The sequence below is a fragment of the Amblyraja radiata genome, chromosome 19 (assembly GCF_010909765.2).
Source record: "Amblyraja radiata isolate CabotCenter1 chromosome 19, sAmbRad1.1.pri, whole genome shotgun sequence".
NCBI classification, from domain to species: Eukaryota; Metazoa; Chordata; class Chondrichthyes; order Rajiformes; family Rajidae; genus Amblyraja; species Amblyraja radiata.
In genome coordinates this window covers 20,525,528-20,541,855 of record NC_045974.1, presented here as the reverse complement: position 1 = coordinate 20,541,855, position 16,328 = coordinate 20,525,528, and the positions used below count along the sequence as shown (strand labels likewise).

The following is a 16,328-nucleotide window of genomic DNA, read 5'->3' as shown; positions in this document are numbered from 1 at the left end:
CAGGAGATCCTTCCTAAACCTTTCTATCAACGTCAGCAAGCTAAAGGAGATAGTGAACGACTTCAGGCAGTGAAGCAGTACATATATCCCGGCATACATTGACGGCGCCGAAAGCTTCAAGTTCTTAGGGATAAATATCACCAGCAATTTATACCGGACCAGCCGGATCGAATTAATGGCCAAGAAAACACACCAACACCTCTACCTCCCTCGAAGGCGTAGGAATTTTGGTATGTCCCCAACAACTTGTCCCACAAACTCGTACAGATGTGCAGCACAAAGTATTTTATCACGACGCATCACTGCTTGGTTTAGGAACAGCTCCATCCAAGACCGTAAGAAATTGCAGAGAGTTTTGGACGCAGCCCAGCCCATCGCACAAGAAAACAACCTCCCTTGGAAGGTGATATTTTAATTATTATATATCAGTGTTTGTTTACTGACAATCCAAAAGCCTCCACAACCAACACGATAACCACATTCCATCTCACTGCACCTTCCATAACCCTCTCCACAACTAATGAAGTTTAACATAGAACAGTACAACACAGGAGCGGGCCCCACAATATCTGTGCCAAACATGCTGCCGTTAAACTGATCTCTGCTTCCTCGTCATCTACATCCCTCCATTCCCTACAGATCCACGTGTCTGTCTAATAGAATCTTAAAACTCACTGTCATATCTGTCTCCTCCACCACCTTTGGTGGTGTGTTCCAAGCACCCACCACCTTCTGTCTGAAAAACTTGCGCTGCATATGCAGATAAGCGCGAGGTGGCGAATTTTGGAAAGTCGTACCAGGGCAGCACCTTAAATCTCTCTCCTGCCAACTTAAGCCCATACCCTCTTGTTTTAGAATCCTCTATCTTGGGGAAAAGACTGTGAGCGTTCATTTTATCCATGCCCCTCGTGATCTTGTACACCCCAATAAGGTCACTCCATAGCCTCCACCAGGAAAAGAATCCCAGCCGACTCAACCTCTCCCTATAACTCAAGCCGACAAGCCCAGGTGACATCCTGGTGAATCTCTGCTGCACCCTTTCCACCTTAATGATATCCTTCCTGCAGCTGGGTTGACCAGAACTACACAGTTCTGAGTACTCCAAGTGTGGTCTCACCAGCAGTCTCTGCTCATTTCTGCACCAAGTTCAAATGTATCCTCAGTCTTACGATGGGTAAACATCCTTGGAAGGGAAGAACAACTGAGCACACGATAAACTTACAACATCAACAACTCATTGGAAACAAAGACTTACGTCCTCATCAGCCAGTCCTTCCTGCGCCATAGCTTTTTCCAGTTGGACTTGCCTGGAAGAAGAATTAATGCAGTCTCATTAACCGTCGGATAAACTTATCAGCTACAGTGTTGGAGATGGCGGGCAACTGTACAGCACACACCTGTGACTGGTGGTGTGCCTCAGGAACCGGTACTGGCCCCCATCGCTGTTATTATCGATATCAACGATTTGGATGAGAATGCGCAAGGTATCATTAGTAAGTTTTGCAGATGACACAGATGTGGGTGATATTGTAGATAGTGAAGTTGATCATCGTGGGGAGTTAGGCTAGTGGGGCAGAGGAATGGTTAATGGAGTTTTATGCAGATAGGTGCGAGGTGTTACATTTTGGGAAGTCAACCCAGGGCAGGACCACTGGTAGTGGCGGGGGAGAGCTGTAGAGCAGGGGGCTCCAGGAGATCAGGTATATAGTTCCTTGAAAGTGGTGTTACAGCTAGACAGGGTGGGCTAGAAGGCTTTCAGCACATTGGCCTTCATCAGTCAGAGGACGGAGTATAGAAGCTAGGACGTAGAAACAAAGAATTGCTGGCATAATAGCGAAGATAGGCACACAGTGCTGGAGTAACTCAGCGGGTCAGGCAGCATTTCAGGTCGGGAACCTTCTTCAGACTGAAGAAGGGTCCCAACCCGAAATGTCATCCATCCTTTTGCTCCAGAGATGCTGCCTGACCCGCCGACTTACTCCAGCACCTTGTGTCTATAGAGGTTAGGACATTATGTTACAGTTGTACAAAGCATTGGTGAAGTATGTGTTCAGCTTTGCACATCCTACTACATGAATGATGTCATGAAGCCAGAAAGAGCGCAGAGAGAAATTTACGGGAATGTTGCCAGGACTTGAGGTCTGGAGCTCTAGGGAGAGGTTGGGCAAGCTAGGACTTTATTCCTTGGAGCGCAGGAGGCAGAGGGGCGAGGCAGACGTGGGCTTCCAACATCTTGGCTGTGCAGTCAGACATTACCTCATCTCTCTATCTTCGTGCTGTGTGATCAGGTTACTGTAGAAATTTTCCAGTGTTAATTTAGCAACCGTTACCCTCTCCCTTGTGTGATTACTCATCGGAAGGGATGCTGCACTGCCTCCAAGCGTCGCCATGGCAATCTGCCGGAGAAGGAACGACAAACACCTTGTAAGTGTTCATTGTGCACACACATTTCTCTCCCCCATCTCCCTCCACCCCAGTCACCCTGCTCCTTTTCGTACAGAAGGCACCATAACAATACTTTGAAGACATTTGGACAAGGTACATGGATAGGAAAGGTTTAGAGAGATAGGAGCAAACATGGGCAGGTAGAACTAGGGTATATGGGGCATCTTGGTCAGCATGGGAAAATAGTACTGTATATGGAATGAGCTGCCTAAGGGCGGTAGTTGAGGCAGGTACTATAACATATTTAAAAGACACTTGGACAGGCACGTGAATAGGAAAGGTTTAGAGATGTGTACAAAAGAGATCAGATGGAACTAGTATAGATGGGGCATCTTGGTTGGAATGGGCAAGTTGGGCCAAACCTCTGCACCCCCACCTTCCATCTCCAGCTCCCACAGTTTCATTTATCCCCCCCTTTCACTTCACCCCTATCCCCTTCCACCCATATCCCTCCATCCTACTTTGCATATCACTCCTTCTTATCCAACACCCTTTTATCTCCTTTTCATCTTCAGCCTTTATCACTTACTCCATCTCAAAATCAACAGCCTCCTCACCTGTATCCACTTACAGAACCTCATATTTCGCTCATACAATCCAGTGGCATGAGCTTTGATTTCTCTAATTTCAAGTAACTCCTGGTTTTCTTTCCCCTTCCAGTCATCCTACCAGTTCCACTGTTCACATTCTTGTGCCCATATCTTTCTCAGCCAACAATGAGCCATTATGGACTCCACCCTTTCTGAGGTCATCTGTTGCCGGCCCTGTTTTGTTCTGGCCTTCTCTATTTTTAGTCTGAAGAAGGATTCGCACCCGAAATGTCACCTATTATTTTTATTTTTCTCTAGAGATGCTGCCTGAGCCGCTGAGTTACTCCAGCATTTTGCATCTATCTTCGGTGTAAACTAGCATCTTCCTACACCTGTTACTTGCCAAGTTTTGTCCCGTCCCCACCTCTCTTTTCCAGCTTTCTCTCCCCTCACCACACCGTCAGTCTGAAGAAGGGCCCTGGCCAAAAACGTCATCTGTCCGATCTCTCCACAGATGCTGCCTGACCCGCTGAGTTCCTCCAGCACTTTGTGTTTTTGCTCAGGATTCCAGTGTCTGCTGTCCCCAGTGTTCCTATTGTCAAAGCACTCTCAGCTTCCTGGCCATTTCTCCAGGGAACAGCTGATCTGGGTGGGAGTCGATCTAATTCTGACTCGGAAACAACACTGCCCTAAAACACCCGGAGTGCCACAGGGGACTGCTGTGACTGTGAACACCACAAGCCGTTTGAAGCACACTCCAGAGACACTGCTTCCATCAAGGGCTGTCTTAGAGCCATAGAGCATGGAAACAGGCCCTTCAGCCCAACTGGCCCATGCCGACCGAGATGCCCATTCCACACTCGTCCTACCTTCCCGCGTTTGGCCCTTATCCCTACAAACCTTTCCTATCCGTGTACCTGTCCAGATGTCTTTTAAATATTGTGTAGCAAAGAACTGCAGATGCTGGTTTACACCGAAGATAGACACAAAATGCTGGGCCCTTCTTCAGGTTCTTCAGACAGTCTGAAGAAGGGTCTCCACCCAAAATGTCATCTATTCCTTTTCTCCAGAGATGTTGCCTGACCCGCTGAGTTACTCCAGCATTTTGTCTCTTTTAAATGTTGTTTATGTACCAAGGGCTGGATGGCCTTCCAACATCTTGTTGTTTTATAATATTGTTTTTGGCCTCTGTCAGCTCGTTCCACATACCCACTGTTTTCTGTGTGGAAACGCTGCCCCTCAGGTTCCTATTAAATCGTTCCCCTCTCATCTTCAATCTAAGTCCTCTTTAAATCTATGATCATGCTGATTCCCCTACTCCAAGTAAAAATGTGCATTTACCCAACTTATTCCTCTCATGATCTTGTGCACCCCTATAAGATCACCCCTCATCCTGATGCGTTCCAAGGAATAAAGTCCTCGGCTGCCCAACCTCTCCCTATAGCTCAGGCCCTCGGGTCCTGGCAACATCCTCATAAACCATTACCGCACCCTTTCCAGCTTAACAACATCTTTACAAAAACGGGGTGACAAAACGGAACACAATACTCTAAACTTGGGCAAGCACAGTGGCGCAGCGGTAGGGTTGTTGCCTGGTAGCACCAGAGTTGCTGGGTTCGATGCTGACTACGGGTGCTCTCTGAACTAAAGTAAGCACTCGACTCGAATATTGGCACTGCCGTACTTTGGGTTGGAGTGCTTTTAAAATACAAATTCTTACATTGGTAAATTGAGGAACCGTCCCCGCCTCCTCCCAATATTGCACCAAGATCCATCTTTCGACACCTACAGGCTGTAATCGCTGGGCATCTGTTTCCTGTTTTTAATGTTCTCTGCAACGGTCAGATGTTATGGGTCGATACTGGGACCTCACAAGTCGCGAGAAGCTCTCTCACGCTGCTCCGTTAGAGGTTTGGCGACAGGGCGGAGTAAACCAAGGCGAAACATTTCTGCTAACATTTCCAGGAATTTAAACAGAGATTGGTTGTGGGGAACTGAGCAGTGGTCACGTTGTTGTGGGACCCGAGTCACCAGTAGATCGTTCTGGGTAAGACCGGCTCCTCTCCTACACCAGACCATTCTAACGTCATCAGAAGTTTAAAGGTTAGAGATACAGCAGGGAAACAGGCCCTTCGGCCCACCAGGTCCGCACAGATCAGCGATTCCCGCTCACTATCCTACACACACTAGGGACAATTTGTAATTTTATCAAAGCCAATTCAACCACAAACCGGTATGTCTTTGGAGTGTGGGAGGAAACTGGAGCTCCTGGAGAAAACCCACGCAGGCCGTACAAACTCCATACAGACAGCACCCGTAGTCAGGATTGAACCCGGGTCTCTGATGCTGAAAGCGGGATAACATAGAGCTAGTGACGGGGTGATCGATGGTCACATGGACTCGGTGGGCCGAAGGGCTTGATTCGTTGCTATATCTCTAAACTAAACTAAACATCACATTCAGCTTCTTCTCAGCAGTTATCAGACCTGCTGAGTGTTTGAAGGAATTGCAGATGTTGGTTAAAACCAAATATAGACACAAAGCTGGAGTAACTCAGTGGGACAGGCAACATCTCTGGAGAGAAGGCTGACGTTTCGGGTCGAGGTTCTGGTCTGAAGAAGGATCTCGACCCAAAACGTCACCCATTCCTTCTCTCCAGAGATGCTGCCTGTTTCGCCGAGTTACTCCAGCTTTTTGTGTTTATCTGCTGAGTGTTTGTGTTTTTCTATTTTTATTTCTGATAAGCGTGTGGTGCATCCACATTAACCCACACACATCATCACTGTCATAGTCACACAGACAGAGCATGGAATGAGGCCCTTCAGTCCATCTAGTCCATGCCGACCACGTTCTCAAACCCAGTTGCCCACATTTGGCCCATACCTCTCCAAACCCTTCTTATCCATGTACCTGTCCAAGTGTCTTATCAATGTTATAATTGTAGCAGACTCTATCACTTACTCTGGCCACTCCTTCCATCAACCTCTGGAATGAGGATGGGTAATCAAGAACCAGAGGATATAGGTTTAAAGTTAGAGGGGATGATTTAATGGGAACCCGAGGGGCAACATTTCCACACAGAGGGTAGCGTGTATATGGAATGTGCTGCCACAGGAGGTAGTTGATGCAGGTACAATTACAGTTTAAAAGACATTTGGACAGGTACATGGATAGGATAGGTTTAGAGGGATATGGATCAAACGCGGGAAGCTGGGACTACTGTAGATGGGGCATGTTGGTCAGAGTGGGCAAGTTGGACTGAAAGGCTAGTTTCCGCGCTGTATGACTTTCTCCTGGTGTCCAAGCACAGCGTTAACCTCTCGCTGGTTTTGGTGGTGAACATGGCGTGGTTGCCGGAGGTTGCAGGTGGTTGCCGGAGGTTGCAGGTAGTGGAAGGTAAGACCTTCCAATACCTGCAACCTCCGGCAACCATCTTCAACTAGCATCGCAACCGGCTTCGACTAAAAAAATTACCGATTTTTAAAACGGCAGCCTATTTTTAGTCACGGCCGGTTTTGAATTCTTTGAAATAATCGCCGGAACATAGAAGAAGCGGAAACCACTTTCGACCATTAGGGAGACTGACAAAAACCTCCGGGAACCGCACGGAAACCTTGAGTGGGGCACAAAGTCTCCAGAGGTTTCCGTTCAGGTTTCCTAAGTGGGACAGGGGCATTAGTTTCCGCCCACACTCCAAAGACGAACAGGTTTGTTGGTTAATTGGCTTTGGTAAATGTAAAAATTGTCCCTAATGGGTGTAGGATGGTGTTAATATGCGGGGATCGCTGGTCGGCACGGACCCGGTGGGCCGAAGGGCCTGTTTCCGCGCTGTATCTCTAAACTGAAACAAGCTCTGGAGGGAGTTGAGAAGAGCCAGTCTCTCACCTCATTGTATCACCAGCAGTTACAGTACGACCACACTGCCCTTCCTTTAGACTTTAGAGATACAACGTGGAAACAGGCCCTTCGGCCCACCGAGTCCATGCTGACCAACGATCACCACGTACACTAGCTCTATCCTACGTACTAGGACCAATCTACAATTTTTACTGAAGCCAATTAACCTATAAAACCTGCACGTCTTTGGAATGTGGGAGGAAACAAGAGACCCGAAGAAAGCCCATGCAGTCACAGGGAGAACGTAAAAACTCTGTACAGACAGCACGTGTAGTCAGGATCAAACCCGGGTCTCTAGCGCTGTGAGGCAGCAGCTCCACCCGCTGCACCACCGAGCTGCTTGCTTCCTACCACCATCCCCTCTCGTTCCGGCACGCAGCTTACCATGCCGGGCACAGACAGTGGCCCCAGGCTCCCCCTCACCACAAGGGCACCACCCTCTGCACAGCAGCTCCAGATGTGGCATAACGTTGGCATCAACAGCTGGGCACAGGGACACAACACCCACCCAAACTGACACTTGTCTGGGAGTTAATAATGACTTCATCTTATTTTACTACCCAGACATTTACAATCCAGGAAACTCCACCCACCCTAAACACAATCAAACCTACTCAGCAGTCTCACACTGCACTAGGAGCAGCTTGGGTGTTTACAGAACATAAAACAGCACAGCACAAGAACAGGCCCTTAACATCTGTGCCGAACATGACCACCACTTATCTGCCTGCACATAGCTCATATCCCTCCAAAAGTCTTTTAAATGCCACTATCGTATCTTCTTCCACCATCGCCCCCGGCAGCACGTTTCTGGCACCCACCGACCTCCGTGTAAAAAACTTGCCCTGCACATCTTTAAACTTTGCCCCTCTCACCTTAAAGCTATACCCTCTTGTATTTGATATTTCGATTGTGGGATTCAAAGATGCTGACTGTTTCAACACTTCCGCAACACCCAATGGCTCTTCAGACAGTCCCAGACCCTGTGCGGTAAGTAGCCCTTTTGTACATTGAAGCCGAACAGCTCCAGTCAAACCGATAAAAAACTAATAAACCCGCTCCACTTACACCCTGAGAGCATCCCGACAAACTTTCTTCACCCAGGTCAGTAAATTCCTTGCCCTGGAGGTCAGATTCCCTCCACGGATTCTTTCTGTTGAGTCTCTGAACCATCGAACACCCCTGCGTCCCTAGAGTCTATGACCTTCCAATGCAGGGTTCCGAGGAGCTGTGTTACAAGCAGAGGTTGGGCAGGCCAACTATCTCAGTAAACGTGACAATATTAACCAGTGCCAACTCCTGCGCCACTAACTCTCAATCATTCACGGGTCAGGACACGAGGTCCTTGCGGTGCTTTCAATCCCTCACAATAAAGTTACCTCTATTTTTTTTCTCTCTACCAAAGTAGATATGCTTCTGTTATGTAGAAACAAGGAATTGACTCCTGCTAGTTTCTAAAAAAAAAAGACATAAAATTCTGCCGTAACATGGTGGATCCGGCAGCATTTCTGGAGAACATGGATGGGTGATGTTTCAGGTCGGGACCTTTTAGAATTTAGAGATACAGCATGGAAACTACGCCGGCCAGCGATCACCGCATACACTAACACTATCCTACACACTAGAGACAATTTATAATTTACAGAAGCCAACTAACCTACAATCCTGCACGTCTTTGGAATGTGGGGGGGAAACCGGAGCACCCAGAAAAAACCCCACACGGTCACAGGGAGAACATGCAAACTCCGTACTGACAGCACCCGTAGTCAGGATTGAACTCGGGTCTCTGGCACTGTAATACAGCTGCTCTACTGCTGCGCCACTGTATGGCTAGGATAGGAAAGATTTAGAAGGATATGGGCCAAATGTAGGCAACTAGGACTAGCCCAGTATGCCAACTTGGTCAGCATGTATAGGGTGGGCCGAAGGGCCTGTTTCTGCACTGTATAGCTCAATGGTTTTGGGTGGAAAGTGAAGATCAGATTGACCACAAGAACTGGGGCAGCAACAAACATTGACCAGGCCCCGTGAGAAGGTCAACACCTTGTAAACTATGCTATCAGTGAGCTGCAGTGTTCTGGAGAACTTTCTGAGCCCAGACGGGCAGATCACTGGACACGAGGGGACAAGAGGTGAGAATGGACGGAGGTGGACAAGGTGCAGGATGGTCGAGGATCTCATGGGACGGGACGGCCCCAGGGGCTGAATATACAATAGGCAATAGACAATAGACGCAGGAGTAGGTCATGGTTGATCATCCACAATCAGTACCCCGTTCCTGCCTTCTCCCCATATCCCTTGACTCCGCTACTCCGCTGATGGTCCCACCAGTTTCCTGCATCTTCTGACTCTCGTCGCCCAGTTCCTGATCTACCCTCTCCCTCCCTCCCTGCTGCCCTGCACGGTTGTTTATCCAGTACCATCAGCAAAAGGTGTGGTTGATCACACTCCTTAGTCACACTCCTTCACAAAACATTCCCGCTGACAAAACCTCCACGTCAGCGATGATTAATGGCCAATTAATGCAAAAAACAATGTATTATGTATGGTAAGGAACTGCAGATCCTGGTTTACAATGAAGGTAAACACAAATTGCTGGAGTAACTCAGCGGGTCAGGCAACATCTCTGGAGAGAAGGAATGGGTGGTGTTTCGGGTCCAGACCCAGCATTAGATCATGACAGTGGGGAAGCCCAGAGTGGTGCTCACTCTCCTGGCTCAGCCTGACTCTACAAGGACTTTATCTTTCTTTCACCCAAACACGGCCTGGTTCAGCAGCTCAAACGTCCAGGAATGAAGGAGACGTCAGAGAGTTGTGGACACTGCCTGGTCCATCACAGGTATTGGCCTCCCCACCACCGACAGGATCTACAGGAGGCGCTGCCTCAAAAAGGCATCGTCAAAGGTGGCATTAGGGCGGTACAATTGCGCAGCAGTAGAGTTGCTGCCTTAGAATGATCCTGACTTCGGATGCTGTCTGTACGGAGTTTGCACGTTCTCCCTGTGACCGTGTGGGTTTCCTCTGGGTGCTCCGGTCTCCTTCCACATCCCAAAGATGTCCAGGTTTGTAGGTTAATTGGCGTCTATAAATTGCAAATTGGGTGTAGGATAGCGCTAGTGTACAGGGTGATCGATGGTTGGCGCGGACTGGGAGGGCCGAAGGGCCTGTTTCAGTTCTGTATCTCAATCTTTCCCCAAACCCAGCCTAGTTCAGCAGCTCAAACGCCCAGGAACGAAGGAAACTACAGTGATAGACACGGCCCGGTCCATCACATGTACTGACCTCCCCACCATCTGCTGGAGGTGCTGCAGCCAAAAAGGCAGCCAACATTATCAATGACCCTCACCAGCCTGGCCATGCCCTCATCTCACTAATACCATCAGGAAGAAGGTACAGGAAAGAGCCTGAGTCTGTGAAAGAGCCTGGGAACTGTGACCTGCAGGTTCGAGAACAGTTCCTACCCAACAACCACCAGGAACTGCTTCAAGCTGGGCATACCCTGAGGAGCCAATGTGAAGCAGGAAACTGTGGATGCACAAGAAAGTGCATATAAAGACACAGATGCTGAAGTAACTCAGTAGGTCAGGTAGCTTCTCTGGAGAACATGGAGAGGCAACTGCAGATGTTGGAATCATACATCTGCAGTTCCATTACATATTAATAGTGAGGTAGTGGATTAAAGGCATGTTGAACAATGAGTAAAATAGAATTAGAGCGACCCAAGTAAATAAGGTCATAACAAAAGCAAAATAAGCAGAAAGAAGTTGAACTGGAATGGAGGGAGATGTTGGTAAACTTTGGTCAGATTGTGATAAACTCTGTCAAAGTTTAGGAGTGGCACAGTGGTAGAGTTGCTGCCTCACAGCGTTAGAGACCCAGTTACGATCCGGACGACAGGTGCTATCTGTGCAGAGTTTGTACATTCTCACTGCGACCACGTGGATTTCCTCTGGGTGCTCCGGTTTCCCACCTCCCCCCAATGCCATGCAGGCTTGCTAGTTAATTGACCTCTGTAGTTGTTCCTAGTGTGCAGGATAGTGTTAGTGTACAGAATGATCGCTGGTTAGCACGGACTCAGTGGGCCAAAGGGCCTGTTTCCGCGCTGTATCTCTAAACGACGTTGGAGTTGCCACATGATGAAATGGACGTGGAGGTGTTGGAGAGGAAGCTGTGAAGATGGACAAGGGCAATGGCATTTGCAAAGCTCGGTAAGTCAGGCAGCAGCCACGGAGGCAGACGGTTAACATTCCGCTCAGCGGCCGACCATCAGACCGAGAAAGTCTATCACTCGTTTAGATCCTTCTTTTCCACTTTCCCTCTGTACAGTAGAGCTCCGATAGTCCGGCACCTCCTTGGCACTTTGAGGCGTTAGACCAACAGACCATTGCAAGCAGGATCTCAAGGGTAGTGATCTCCAGATTACTCCTGGCGCAACGTGCTAGTGAGGGTGGGAACAGGAAGATAAGACAGATGAATGCGTGGCTCGGGAGTTGGTGCAGAGGGCCTCAACCGCCTTTCTCCTGCACTTCCACCCCTCCCCTCTCCAAGAGGACCATTGGGATCTCTTCTAAGGCAAAGGTGACCTGTACAAGAGCAACGGGTTGCATCTGAACTGGAGAGGGATCAATATCCTTGTACGGAGGTTTACTAGTAATAATAATAATAATACATTTTATTTATGGGTGCCTTTCAAGAGTCTCAAGGACACCTTACAAAAATTTAGCAGGTAGAGGAAAAACATGCAAGGGGAATGAAATAAATAGTAGAGACATGACTAGTACACAAAGTAAAGACAGAATTCAATACAAAACACAATATGAGGCAATTAATGCACAGATGAAAAGGGAGGGGGACGTGGGGCTAAGGATAGGCAGAGGTGAAGAGATGGGTCTTGAGGCGGGACTGGAAGATGGTGAGGGACACGGAATTGCGGATCAGTTGGGGGAGGGAGTTCCAGAGCCTGGGAGCTGCCCTGGAGAAGGCTCTGTCCCCAAAACTGCGGAGGTTGGACTTGTGGATGGAGAGGAGACCGGCTGATGTGGATCTGAGGGACCGTGAGGGTTGGTAGGGGGAGAGGAGGTCAGTGAGATATGGGGGGGGCCAGATGGTGGAGGGCTTTGTAGGTGAGGATCAGGATTTTGTAGTAGTAGTACTACTCAGAAGTTAAACTGGAGAGGCACGTTGTTTAAGAAGGAACTGCAGATGCTGGAATATCAAAGGTACACAAAAAAGCTGGAGAAACTCAGCGGGTGCAGCAGCATCTATGGAGCGATCCATAGATGCTGCTGCACCCGCTGAGTTTCTCCAGCTTTTTTGTGTACCTTGGAGAGGCAAGTTGTTTGTTTACACAGATTGTGTTTGGTGCCTGGAACACACTGCCAAGGGTGGTGATGGAGGCAGATACTAGAGGGCAGAGCCTTAAGGTGAGAGGAGCAAAGTTTAAAAGAGAATTGCCGGTCTATGGGGGGGGTGTTTATTTGTTTTTAAACACAGAGTGGTGGGTGCCTGTAATGCACAGCAGGGGTGGTAATAGAGACAGATAAGATTGTGACATTTAAGAGTCTTTTTTACAAGTTGACAAGTTGCAGGAGTAGAATTCGGCCATTCGAGTCTATTCCACCATTCAATCATGGCTGACCTCTGCATCCTAATCCAATTTTCCTGCCTTCTCCCCATAACTCTGACACTCGTTCTAATCAAGAATTTGTCTATCTCTGCTTTAAAAATATCCACTGACTTGGCCTCCACAGCCCTCTGTGGCAATGAGTTCCACAGATTAACTACCGTCTGACTTAAGAAGTTCCTTCTCACCTCCTTTCTAAAAGAGCACCCTTTAATTCTGATGCTATGACCTCTGGTCCTAGACTCCCACCAGTGGAAACATCCTTTCCACATCCACTCAGTCTATGCCTTTCATTATTCTATAAGTATCAATGAGGTCCCCCCTGAACCTTCTAAACTCCAGCGGGTAGAGGCCCAGTGTGACAAACATTCATCATATGTTAACCCACTCATTCCTGGAATCATTCTTGTAAACTGTCTCTGGACCCTCTCCAGAGCCAGCAAATCCTTCCACGGACATGGGGCCCAAATTTGCTCACAGTACGCCAAATGTGGCCTGACCAGAACTATATAGAGCCTCAACATTACATCTCTGTTTTTGTATTCCAGTCCTCTTGATATAAATGCTAGCATTGAATTCTACTTCCTTACTGCCGATTCGACTTGCAAATTAACTTTTTGGCGTCCTGTTCCAGCACTCCCAATTTCTTGATTCCGATTTGCACCTCTGATTTCTGGATTCTCTCCCCATTTAAAAAATAATCTACGTCTTTATTCTTATTACCGAAATGCATGACCCCACACTTTGTTATACTGAATTTCATCTGCCACTTCTCTGCCCACTCTCCTAACCTGTGCAAGTCCTTCTGCAGAGTCAAAGTTTTGAGAGAGCCTCAGAAATGTAGGGAACGGAGTCATGTGTCAGCAGAGGAGATTCGTTTAATTTGGGATTAGTTTTAGTTTTATAATTTTAGAGATACAGTGTGGAAACAGGCCCTTCAGCCCATGGAGTCCATGCCGAGCAACGCTCACCGTACATTAGCACTACCCTATACACTAGGGACAATTTATAGAAGACAATTACTTTACGTCTTTGGAATGTGGGAGGAAACCTGAGCACCCGGAGGAAACCCATCGGGTCACAGCGAGAACGTACAAACTCCGTACAGAAGAGCACGTATAGTCACGATCAAACCCAGGTCTCTGGCTCTGTGAGGCAGCAACTCTATCGCTGAAGCACCGTGCCGCACAAATCATGTTTGACAGGAACATTGTGGGCCAAAGGGCCTGTTCCTGTGGTTTGGTGTGGTTTATTACTGTCACGTGTATTGAGATAGTGAAACACGTTGGTGTTATGCAGTCAAATCATACTTTACATAGGTACAATCAAGTCACACACACAAGTACAATATGTAATGCAAAGAGAAAAATACCAGAGTGCAGAATATAGTGTTACAGCGTTATAGTGTTACAGTTACAGAGAATAGGTCCACGGTGCTGTATTGTTCTATGGGAACAGATGTTTGACAAGAGGGAGAGAGAGAGAGAGAGAGAGAACCCCAAGGGGCTGTCAGGGGGCGGCGAGGCGCCGATACCGGTCCGGCTTCAGTGTTAGGTTCCCAGTGAGGGCGATTGGTGAATGGTATTGTAGCATAAACTAATTCACACGGACAGAGCGAAGCGGAGCGCGAAGGAGCCGTGGTCGGTGGCGCCTCTCCTCAAAGAGCAGGAGGTCCCCAGGGTAGTTAGAGAGTCTCGCTTCAACGTCTCAGGGGGAAACCTGCCCTCACAATATAAATAAAGAACAACAATATTCACACTGAAAGGGAACTGTACCACGGGGAGCATCTGACTCTATCTGGACACCCTGGAGAACCGCTGGCCGTTTCTGTACGGAATCCAGCTGCAAGAGCTGCCCAGATGTGCAATAACAGCTGGATGTGCCCACGGACCCCGGGACAGTCAAGCATCGCTTGGGCTGCCGGGGATGTCGGCACTCCCCGGTCGCCCCAGGGTGGAGTTGGGGTCGATTGCACGCCTCTGGCAGGACCACACGCACCTGCTGCCTCTTGGTCCGGCTGGTGTCTTCTCCGGGTGCTGGATCCTCGCCTCCTCGTCGCTTGGATCTTCCTCCGGGTACAACGGGCTCACCCCGATAGGGTGCCCATTCAGTGATGCACGCCCTCAACCCAACTCAATCAAAGCCAAGCTGGTGAACTCAACTCACCCAATCCCCCTAGTCAACTCACCCAAACCCCCCCTTAGTCAATTCACCCAAACCCCCTTAATCAACTCACCCAATCCTCCTTAGTCAACTCATCCAAACTCCTTAATCAACTCACCCAAACTCTCTTGTCAACTCAACCCAACTCACGCAAACCCCTTTGTCAACGCAACCTAAACCCATGTGTCAACCAACTCTAACTCCCCAACCCAAACCCCGCGGCAAGACAACCCCAAACTCGACCCTCTGTCAACTCAAGCCAGCTTAACCCTGTGGCCGGCCCGCCTCACAAGCCCGGTTGCCCGAGAGGGTCTCCTATCTGTGTTGCCCGCTGCCTCTGGCTCCCATCCACCCCCAGCCCGCAGCCGCCGCGCTTTGACTCATCGCTGCTTCCGGGCTCTGGGAACAATAGAGCCGCTCAGGTAGCCGGCCAATCAGCGTCGGAGCCGCCCAGCCTGGCAACAGACCAGCCAATCAGAAACGGAGAAGGGGGTAATGGGACGGCGGCGCTTCTTTCTCTGTAGCCAGTGAGATGCGGAGGGAGGGAGGGGCCGGGTGTGAAGGTGATGGCGCGTTGCCCGGTCCCCGCCCCGGGTACCTAGTCCCCGCCTCCCTGCCCCCGCCTCCCTGCCCGGACCTTGCCACACTCCCGCTCTCACTATCCCCCATGTGTTTCCAAACGCGTGCACTTGCTTTGCAAGAGTCTAGGCAGCAGTCAAGTTTTTGCACTCTTTTATATTTAGTTCTGAATAATGTTTACTTTTGGAAATTTCAAAAATAGCGATTTATTGTCATATGCTGCGAAGCCGAACAAAGGCATTCTTAAATAGACACAAAAAGCTGGAGTAACTCAGCGGGTCAGACAACATATCTGGGAAATAGGAATAGGTGACGTTTGGGGTCGAGACCGTTCTTCAGACTGTAGACAGAAATTCTGACTTGCAACAGCAGCAGCATAACAGGTTTGCAAAAACAGTACACAAGTCTGAACCCAGTCTGAAAAAGCGTTCCGACCCGAAACGCCACGCATTTATTTTCTCCAGAAATGCTGTAGAACCTGCTGAGTTACTCCAACATTTTGTATCTGTCTCCAGCACTCAATCGATGATATACGAAACAAACAAAAAAGTCAATAAATAAAAAAAACATATATAGTGCAAAAAAACAAAGCCCAAGTGCCACCTTGGAAATTTGTAGTTAAGTTGCAATTGGCAATGTTCAATAGCTTGATGATTGTTGTAAAGAAGCTGTTCCTCACCTGGATGTTAGTTTTCAGCCGAAGATATACACAACAAGTTGAAGTAACTCAGTGGGATAGGCAGCATCTCTGGAGAAAAGGAATGGGTGACGTTTCGGGTCGAGACCCTTCTTTAAACTATTAGTTTTCAGTTTTCAGCCTTAGTTCATTCCTCAACCGCCTTTCTCCTGCACTTCCACCCCTCCCCTCTCCAAAACCTGGAGGCTGCAAAACCTGCAAACAAAAGTTCTTCCTTTTCCTGCTACGTGTATTTGTTTTCCTTTGACACGCTTCACTTCCCCAATGCATGTTGCGATCAATTAAAGTTGCAGTAATCTTATTGCCAACTATATTGGGCATTGCACTTTTGTTGCTCCAGAGATTTAGATTGAACATTTATGGTGGTGAATCTGTGGAATTCATTGCCACTGAA

The 16,328-nt window shown here is 48.5% G+C and overlaps 1 protein-coding gene across 2 annotated transcripts in view; it reads right to left on the bottom strand.

Annotated features, from left to right (window-relative positions):
* Positions 1-16,107, bottom strand: part of stk38l (serine/threonine kinase 38 like) — a 30,465-nt gene extending 14,358 nt beyond the window's left edge. Inside the window, exons 1-3 of one of the 2 annotated variants that reach the window (XM_033037909.1) lie at positions 15,917-16,107; positions 2,257-2,396; positions 1,256-1,307 (exon numbers count right to left, since the gene is read on the bottom strand). In XM_033037909.1, coding sequence (XP_032893800.1) covers positions 1,256-1,307; positions 2,257-2,390 — 186 coding nt within the window. In that variant the 5' untranslated portion in view covers positions 2,391-2,396; positions 15,917-16,107. Of the gene's footprint in view, positions 1-1,255; positions 1,308-2,256; positions 2,397-14,493; positions 15,063-15,916 lie in introns of those variants that run through there. The other variant, XM_033037908.1, reaches the window with a different exon arrangement.
* Between the last annotated feature and the right edge of the window lie 221 nt (positions 16,108-16,328).